Source organism: Arachis duranensis, chromosome 5 (assembly GCF_000817695.3).
Source record: "Arachis duranensis cultivar V14167 chromosome 5, aradu.V14167.gnm2.J7QH, whole genome shotgun sequence".
NCBI classification, from domain to species: Eukaryota; Viridiplantae; Streptophyta; class Magnoliopsida; order Fabales; family Fabaceae; genus Arachis; species Arachis duranensis.
The window spans coordinates 10,658,392-10,667,267 of NC_029776.3; the positions used below are offsets into that span (position 1 = coordinate 10,658,392).

General features: G+C 36.5%; 4 protein-coding genes across 5 annotated transcripts in view; 3 read left to right on the forward strand and 1 right to left on the reverse strand.

Annotated features, from left to right (window-relative positions):
• The window catches only part of LOC110280935 (uncharacterized), a 19,141-nt gene extending 15,829 nt beyond the window's left edge, over positions 1–3,312 (forward strand). The window contains exons 2-3 of one of the 2 annotated variants that reach the window (XM_052262423.1): positions 2,862–3,007; positions 3,104–3,312. In XM_052262423.1, the coding sequence (XP_052118383.1) occupies positions 2,862–3,007; positions 3,104–3,108 (151 nt within the window). In that variant the 3' untranslated portion in view covers positions 3,109–3,312. The remainder of the gene's footprint in view (positions 1–2,861; positions 3,008–3,103) is intronic. The other variant, XM_052262425.1, reaches the window with a different exon arrangement.
• A 2,108-nt stretch (positions 3,313–5,420) lies between these two features.
• Positions 5,421–5,967, forward strand: LOC127747777 (protein FAR1-RELATED SEQUENCE 8-like). Its single transcript, XM_052262426.1, has 2 exons — positions 5,421–5,486; positions 5,575–5,967. Exons 1-2 carry the CDS (start codon positions 5,470–5,472, stop codon positions 5,810–5,812), a joined length of 255 nt encoding a protein of 84 aa, XP_052118386.1. The 5' UTR covers positions 5,421–5,469; the 3' UTR covers positions 5,813–5,967.
• Positions 5,963–7,244, forward strand: LOC107487988 (protein FAR1-RELATED SEQUENCE 5-like). Its single transcript, XM_016108686.1, has 4 exons — positions 5,963–5,973; positions 6,073–6,292; positions 6,335–7,033; positions 7,140–7,244. The coding sequence occupies exons 1-4, from the start codon at positions 5,963–5,965 to the stop codon at positions 7,242–7,244; spliced, it is 1,035 nt and encodes a 344-aa protein (XP_015964172.1).
• Positions 7,245–7,969: 725 nt separating this feature from the next.
• On the reverse strand, positions 7,970–8,447 carry LOC107487989 (putative AC transposase). Its single transcript, XM_016108687.3, has 2 exons — positions 8,245–8,447; positions 7,970–8,156 (listed from the first exon to the last, which is right to left on the reverse strand). The coding sequence occupies exons 1-2, from the start codon at positions 8,405–8,407 to the stop codon at positions 8,053–8,055; spliced, it is 267 nt and encodes an 88-aa protein (XP_015964173.2). The 5' UTR covers positions 8,408–8,447; the 3' UTR covers positions 7,970–8,052.
• Between the last annotated feature and the right edge of the window lie 429 nt (positions 8,448–8,876).

Here is an 8,876-nt window from a genome sequence, read left to right on the forward strand (position 1 = left end):
GTGCCAGTTCCGGCGTTTAACGCTGGGATTTTTGAGGGTGACTTTGTACGCCGGTTTGGGCCATCAAATCTTGGGCAAAGTATGGACTATCATATATTGCTGGAAAGCCCAGGATGTCTACTTTCCAACGCCGTTGAGAGCGCGCCAATTGGGCTTTGGTAGCTCCAAAAAATCCACTTCGAGTGCAGGGAGGTCAGAATCCAACAGCATCTGCAGTCCTTTTTAGTCTCTAAATCAGATTTTTGCTCAGGTCCCTCAATTTCAGCCAGAAAATACCTGAAATCACAGAAAAACACACAAACTCATAGTAAAGCCCAGAAAAGTGAATTTTAACTAAAAACTAATAAAAATATACTAAAAACTAACTAGATCATACTAAAAACATACTAAAAACAATGCCAAAAAGTGTACAAATTATCCGCTCATCACTTATCTCTTTGAAAATTATTTTGGTACGACACGGATCCTTGAATCTTTGAAAATGTTAAGTGTTCCTTCTAATTAGGTGGTATAGGTTTATGCGTTTTAATCGTGCCGTGTCATTTGTCCTTTTTCTTTTCTCGAGATGTAATTTATATTTCTTTGCTTCACAATCTGTACTTTATGCATATCTTGATCTATCTACATTTTTGACTTTGTCAAAACTTACAACATGATTGTTAATCTTATGTTCCTCCACGAACTATGAACCCTAGTACTAATTTGAAATCGGTCTGTTGTGATGTGTTACTATTGGCTTCGATCATTTTTCATCTGTAAAATCTCATACTTCTTCGACTCAGTTTGAATCTATTTAAGACTAATGCACTGTTTTTCTTCTTATTGACCCTGTCGAATTTCTTTGATTCAAGAATTATCCTTGAAGTTGCTAAATGATTCCTTTTCAACAAACTTCATTGCTTGTACATCCTTGTTACCTCCAATTTAATTCATTCTTCCAAATTCTTATGAGTGCTGTCTTGGTTACCTGTCCTTCCTTTCTAAAATCTCGTGATCTTCTGAGTGAACTCGAGATATGTGTTAGTATCATGTGCGATCTTAGATATGGTAAGTAATACATTAGTCCTTAGGACACGATTAGCAAAAGTGGAAGGTAAAGCTTTTAAGTGTACGATGCCACAAGATGTTATGGAGCTTTGTTTTACGCAAAAAAATTTTGTTGACATTGGACGTTTGACCGGTAGTGAATTTGCAAATCTTTGATGAGATTGAGAACTTTAAATTGGGAGTTTTGACGATGAATTATGTTAAAGTGTGGGAAGTCGAAACCTTGAGGCTTGATTTGAAAACTAGTTATCACCACGGATGTGTCAGAGGTGTGCAGCAGAATGGAATCATGAAGTTATGAAGTAAGAATGTTTTTGGGAGTTATAAGTAAGTTAGGAAGCGCCTAGTAATTAATTAGTTAAGGGAACAAAAGTGTTGAATTCATTGTTTTTGCAAATATTTATCTTGAAAATTTGCATGTTAATATGTTTCAAATTTTGATAAAGTATTGACACCATGCAACCTTTTTTCTTTTGAGCCTATCTTGTAACTTCTGCTTTACACTATGCTTTTCCTTTATTTTTAAGTCTTATGATTTATCTACTAATTAAAAATTTATATATATGCGCCAAGACTTTTTGCTTTTCTAAAATATTCAAAAGTAAAGTACCAAAATTATGTAATATTTTATGTATTATATTACTTAAATTTTTGAGGACGAAAATTTTTATAAGGTGGGTAGGATGTAAGACCCAGAATTTTTAAATAAATCTTATTATGAATTAATTTCAATTCATTTATTCATTAAAAATTTTATTCTCAAAAATTATTTTATTAAAGTTAATTAAATTAAAAACTAAATCAGGTTTTGATAATTAATTAGAATTTTACCTAATTTTATAATTATTGAATTATTTTCTATATTTAAATTACAAAATTAGTAGTTACGGAATAATAAGAATTTTTATGTGATTTAATTCAAATAATTGATATTTCTATGATTTAATACTTCAAGTTTTAGGAATAAAGAAAATTAATCTTATTATCTTATAAATTCAATTAAAGAATTTGATTTCAAACCAATTAGAATTTTGATACAACAAATAATATTTTAAAATAATTTTCAAGATTTAATTAGATTTTTAATTAATACTTTATACCCCTAATTTTGTTGAATATACCTAAACTACCCAAAATAAAAACAAAATTCCCAAACTAAACCTATTAACCCTAGCCACCACCGCCGCACCCCCTTTTCCCAAAAAGAAACAGCTTCAGAATGAATTAAGAAAGAAAAAGAGAAGGGAAATGGAAACAGGGGAAGGAGGGGAGAGAGTGAGATCCGAGAAAGCAGAGAGAAAGAGAAGGAAGAGCGCCGGGGGAAGGAGGAAAACGCGCCGGAGTTGGTGGGCTGTTCCACCGCTCCTCTTCGCAGCTGAAGCCATCGCGCCGCTCCTCGTCGCGGCTGAAGCCATCGCCGCCACCGATGTGTCCATGCCGTCGTGTGTCGCTGATAGAGGAAGAGGAGCGCGAACCAGAGCCATGCAAGGGAGGAGCAAAGTGCGCGCAGGGGAGGAGTCACCGCTACCATGGTTAAGGTCGCCGAAGTCGTCCTCACCGCAAGCCAGAGTCACCGTCATCCATGGTGGAGCCAAGGAGAGAGAGGGTCCGCGGGGAAAGGAAGGCTATTCACGTTCTGCCGCCGCTGTTGGAAGGATGGCCGCCCTCGCCGCCGTTTATGCTTGCCGCTACATCGCCGGAGCTCCACGCCGCCGCCGGAACCCGTCTTCTTGGTAAGCGTTTTGTTTTCGAAACCCCTTGAGATAAGTGTTCTGTTATAATCTGTTAGAGATTCTGAGATGTTGGTATCGTAGGTTCGAGTTCCGGTATTTACGCGTCGAAATTAAGGTTGTTGTCGAACCACCGGAGCTTCTGGTAGCCGCCTTCACTAGAGGTAATTGCCGAAGCTGCCGCCTGATTGGTCAGAGGGTTGCTGCTGCCTTCCGGGCCAGATTCACCGGTAACCCTGTCTCTCACTTTCTTGAAACCTGTTCCACTTCTATTATGCTCTACTGTTTTGATTATTGTTGGTGTCTCTGCTGCCTTAATCACTCAGATTAATGCTACCGCCGCCACTGGCTTGTCATTTCTGCTCGACTGTGCCCTTATTTGCCGTTCTGATTGTTGAAAGGAAATGTTGTCGAAGCTATAGCTTCTCCGTTCCCCATTCTCTTGTTCCTTTTCTGGTAAGACAAATTCTGTCGTGCTTTATCTCGCCATAATACTCCATTCCGACTCTTGTTTTATTAGTGCGTAATGTTCCTCTTTGCCTTGCTTGGTTGTGTTTATTTTATCTATTACCTAGAGTTGCTGTATTTGAGGTTATTACTTTTGCTTGCCGTTCCTTTTCGTTAGCAGAAGGTGATGGGAATACAAACTATGATGTAGCTGTTGCAGAATAAGGTGAAAAGAGGGTCTATCGCGTTAAAATCGCTGCGGGTTTGATTCTTTGAGGTAGGGGTTTTTCTTAAAATCTAATTTATATTACAGAGTTGTGATAACTAGATATTAATGTGAGAGAACATATGTCTGTGATTATGATTGTCTTTTAGATGTGGTTGTTTGCTGTACTGAATGACTGATTGCTTGATTGCTTTAGTAGTTTGTGATTGCTGAAAAGAAATTAGTTTGAAAAGTTATTTAGTTGATTATTAGGAAAAATGGCTTTTCTTGGTTTTGAAGCTATTTTCGATAATGTAAAGGAATTGACTTTGGAAATGGTTTAATTTTGAATTAGTGACTTTATAAATGATTTAGTATTTGAGCTGGTTTGATTTTAAAAAGAAATTTATTATGGGCACTGATTCGCTTTGAAAATAATTTGATATTGGAACTAGCTGAATCTTGGAAAATGATTGAGGTTTGGAAAAAATTTTGAGAAATGTTTGGATGGGACCCGAACAGGGTGGCAAAGTCCGAGTTTTAGAGGGGATGCTGTCGAAATTTTATAAAATTGGAAGTTTTATTTGAAGTAATTAACTAAAAAGATTTGTTTTTAAATATTATATGTTTTAAGAATAATCTCTTTATCAAAGAAAGAATTATGTTTTGAAATTGAGATTGTTAATGAACGGAATGAAAAGAGGATTTGATGAGGATTTTCTTTGAAATATGGTTTTTGAATGAATTTGGAAATGAGGTTTGGATTGATGAATGATTATGATGTTGAGAATGTTGAGATATGTGGCTTATGAATTTGAAATATCTGAGATACGAGGTTCCCTGGATTAAGTACCGTGGCTTGCCACCACGTGTACCAGGTTGAAAACTCGATACTCTGTTTGACCCTACGACGTAAGTGTGACCGGGCACTATATAAATTCCCGGGAATGTTACCCCCATTGAGCAATATTGATTATTTGAGAAAAGCTATGCATAGACTCTTGGGGATGCACGTCGGGGGACAGTCTAAGGACAATTCAGACTTGTCGGGTTGGCTGGATAACCGACAGATAAGCCTCATCAGCCATAGGATAGGCATGCATCATATGCATTTGTATGCTTTGCTTGGGTTTGAACTTGTTTTGGTTTGCCTAATTGTTAAATTGTTCTTAACTGCTACTTGAACTATTTGCTGTAATTGCTACCTACTTGTGTTTTCCTTGTCTGTCTTGCCTGTGTTTGTCCTGGCGTGCTACATTTGAGAATAAACTTTGGTGCTGAATTAATGATTGTGTTGTTTGATTGCGTGGTTGATTTCTGATTGAGATTTTTCTTATAAGAAAGGAAAGGTTTCAGATTTCTGAAAGATTAAACATTGTTTCTTTGAAAATTATGAAAAATTAAACATTGTCTCTTCGAAAAGGTTTTGAACGATTACCTATTGGTTTTAAAAAGAAAATTCATAAGGCAATGATAATCACTGAGTTTGAAAACAGTTTTCTTATTAAATATCTTCTTATGACAACTTTGAAACTCCGTGGTGAGACCGTGTGGTTAGGTTCTCACCCCCTACAGCTTTACCTTTTCAGGAACCGGAAGAAGAAGCATTAAGAAAAGTTGTACTGCGTTTGGTTTATAAGTTGTTGAATTAATTAGATTATTTTCTTCCCTCGTCTTTGTTATCACAAGTTTGTAAGAGGGATAGGATTTGTATGTTTTATATGTATATTATATTATGAGTTATTATGTAAGTAGTCTTGTATATGAATCTATGCCTGTTTGTATTTTCTTAAAATCAATTGTTTATTTCCGGTTTTTCAAAGAAATCAGCGCTACAGTGCAAGTCACAGGCTCCTATTTTAGTATTTAGTATGTAAAGTAGTCGTAATACTTCTTTCTATCAGAGTAGCGCAGCCGGAAGCGTGACTTCTGATAGTGAGGGTGTTACACGAAGCTAACCAGTTTAAAAGAGCGCTCTGGGTAGATGTAAGATGTAGGTCTTCCTATGAATATTATAGTGATGTGGTACCATTTGATACAATGTACAGTAGAAACAAGTATGTATGTGTGTTTTGCCTGTATTCAAATGTCTAATGATTTTCGCATTTAGCTTGCTTTTGGTAATTTTGGTTGGATTTATTACAGGCATGGACTTCCATTTGCATCTTTTGTTGGCGTTAACCATCATGGCAAGTCCACTCTGCTCGGATGTGCTTTGATGGGAAATGAGAAAATTTGTTGCTTCGAGTGGGTCTTTAAACAATGGCTGAGGTGCATGGGATCTCCCCCACAGGCCATTATCACGGACCAGTGCAAATCCATGTTTGGTGCTATCAAGAATGTCCTTCCAGATACTCGCCACCCTGGTGCATATGACACATAATGAAGAAGATACCGCATATGCTCGGAGGATATGCTCGGTATAAAGAAATATATGATAGAATGCATGGCACTATTGGAATGCGAGGTCTGTGGAATCTTTTGAGAATGATTGGTCTGCATTCATTGATGAGTTTAACTTGGAGCGAAATAGATGGCTTTCAGGTTCGTTCTGTTTTTGTGCTCTTATAGTCCTCTTTTATAGTGGGTTTGTTATGGAATCTCTGTATGGTGATTATAACTTTTTTTCTGTTGGTTATGTAGGCCTTATGACGAACGTCGAATGTGGGTTTCAATTTATTTTCAAGGTGAATTTTGGACAGGTATGAGAAGTACTCAACGGAGTGAGAGCATGCACGCCTTTTATGGTGGTTACTTGCATTGCAAGAGTGGACTGGTTCAGTTCGTGCATGAGTATGACAACGTGCTTGGGAACAAGGAGCATAAGAAACTGGAAGATGATACTACAGACTCTAAAGGAGTTGTTCCTTGTTCATCAAGTACTACAATTGAAAGATAATTTCAGCGTGAGTACACAACCTCTAAGTTTAGGGAAGTACAACAGGAATTCAGGAAAAAAGGGGATTATTTAGTCCGTGGTGCGACTCACGAGGGTGATTTATTTCGTGTGATTGTGAAAGAGCAATACATGTTATATGGGGAACCTAGGTCCTGGAACAATATTGTCGAGTTTGACCCGTTGACACACAAGATTCGGTGCGAGTGCAACATGTTTGCATCGAGAGGTATTCTTTGTTGTCATTATCTTGCTGTTTACTTTTATTACGGAGTAGACAGAGTACCATCTTGTTATGTTCTCCCTCGATGGAGCAAGAATGTACAGCGAAAACACACTTTCCTTAAGAGTAGCCATGACGAGAAGCGATCGGATGAAAGCCACAACTTATTTAGAAGACGGTGTACGCACTTCTTTAATGTGGCACAGGAATTCGTGACATGCGAAGAAGAGGCGGCTATGTTACATTCGGGTCTTGATGAGTTAAGGGCCAAGTTGGTTGATTATCGTGCGAACTTGGGGTCCAGAAGTGTTCCCAATACAGATAACAACATGGTGACACAGTCTGACCCAACTTGTGTTGCATCTGACATTCAAGGTCCCTCTAAGGTCGCAACAAAGGGTCGACCGAGACTGAAGAGGCTTGGATCTGAACTGGACGCATCCATTAAGAGATATATGCGAAGAAAGAAGAATAATCCACCTCCGGTATGTGTCTACCATTACATAGTTTCTAACCACATGTTAGCATGCCTTGATGGATAACGTTGAAAGTGTTATTCACTTTTTGTTCATGCATGTTTTCACCTTTTAGGTAAATAATGGAGCAATCAATCCAAACATAGTGGTGATTCCTGCTCTGAACACGAACGAATCACATGGAAATGGTGGGTTCTTGTCTTTGTTACATTCATTTTGACATAGTTAGATTACTTTTGATAATGGATTTGTATGGACACTTGCTGTCTTTAGTAATTTTTTTTCCACTTATTGTTTTACAAAGTTTTCAGGTTATTAATTTAAATGACATTTTTAAGCTGAAGATATAATTACTTAATGAGTTTTTTGTCATTAGGGTGTGTATCTTAATAGTACAGTTACTACCCCAAAACTGTGTGAATTATGCCTCATAACGAATCAATTATGACTTATTAGAAACCTTCAAGCTTTCGTTACTTTAAAAGAATATCGACATGTATAACACACATCCGTACTAAGACAATTGCTGAGAAGTGACGCTGTAATTAGGGGTGGCAAGCGGGGAAGCCCGCCCCGCCCCGCCTAATTAGGCGGTCCTAGAATCCTAGCCCGCCCCGCCTAACTGCGGGCTGGCGGGTTGGCGGGCTAAGCCCGCCTAAGCTCTTCTTTTTTTTTTATTATTAACTACTAAGTAATATATATAATTTCACAACCATATTAATAAATTTATAATTTCTAATGGCATAAAAAATTATATTTTTTATATTCACAAACATTAAAGTCTTTGTAATTATAAATATCTAATAAATATAATTATAAACCAAATTTTCATTCAAAATATAAATATAAATATTCTCTCCAAAGCAAAATAAACATAATCCAAAACATAATTATAAATATTGTCTCCAAAATAACATAAACATAATTCAAAGTTAAATAGTCCCATAGACAAAATAAATATATAATCCAAAGTCCAAAAACATAATTATAAATAGTCTTCAAAGCAAATTAAACTTAATTCAATACACTTAATTTTCATCTTCATCTTCATATAAGTCAATAATATCATTGGAACCAACTCCTGAAGAATAGCCTTCTCCTTTTGCAATATCTTCCTGATCTTTATCTTCCTCTAGAAAAAAGTAAATAAATATATTAGCAAAATAGTACATAATAATGTTCAAAATCACTCAAGTGTGTATGTCATAAATATAATATACCAAAATCATCATATCCACGTATCCAATTTCTGGTGCAAATCACCGCTTCAACATTATCTGACAACAAACGACTTCTATACTTATTCAAAACATGAGAACCCATGCTAAATGCAGATTCTGAAGCCACAGTAGTAATAGGAATGCTCAACAAATCTCGTGCCATTAGTGATAGGGTTGGAAAACGATGATGGTTGTCTTTCCACCATTGCAAAACATCAATGATTGCATCGTTGCAAAATAATGTTGCCTCACTCAAATAAATATCCAGTTGGTTCTTTCCACTTTTCACTTCAGCTTCTTGATTACGGGACATCAAATCCTTTGCATTACAAACAATATATGAATCAAAAAGCATGAAAAATAAAAAACACATATAATCAAGTAGATAAAAATACTTACACCAACAACTTTAATAAGTTGAGTTCCAATTGCAGAAGATGTTGCTTGAGAAAAATGACTTGAAAGTTGGGAAGAACTCTCTACAGTTGTAGAGGAATTTTGATCATAAACCTCAAACAGCTTGTATAACTTACTCTTCACAAGCTCCACTTTGTCTTTAGCACTAATAGGATCAATCTCATTATAGCAATGAACCAAAGTGTTGAGTTTAAATCTAGGATCAAGAACTACCC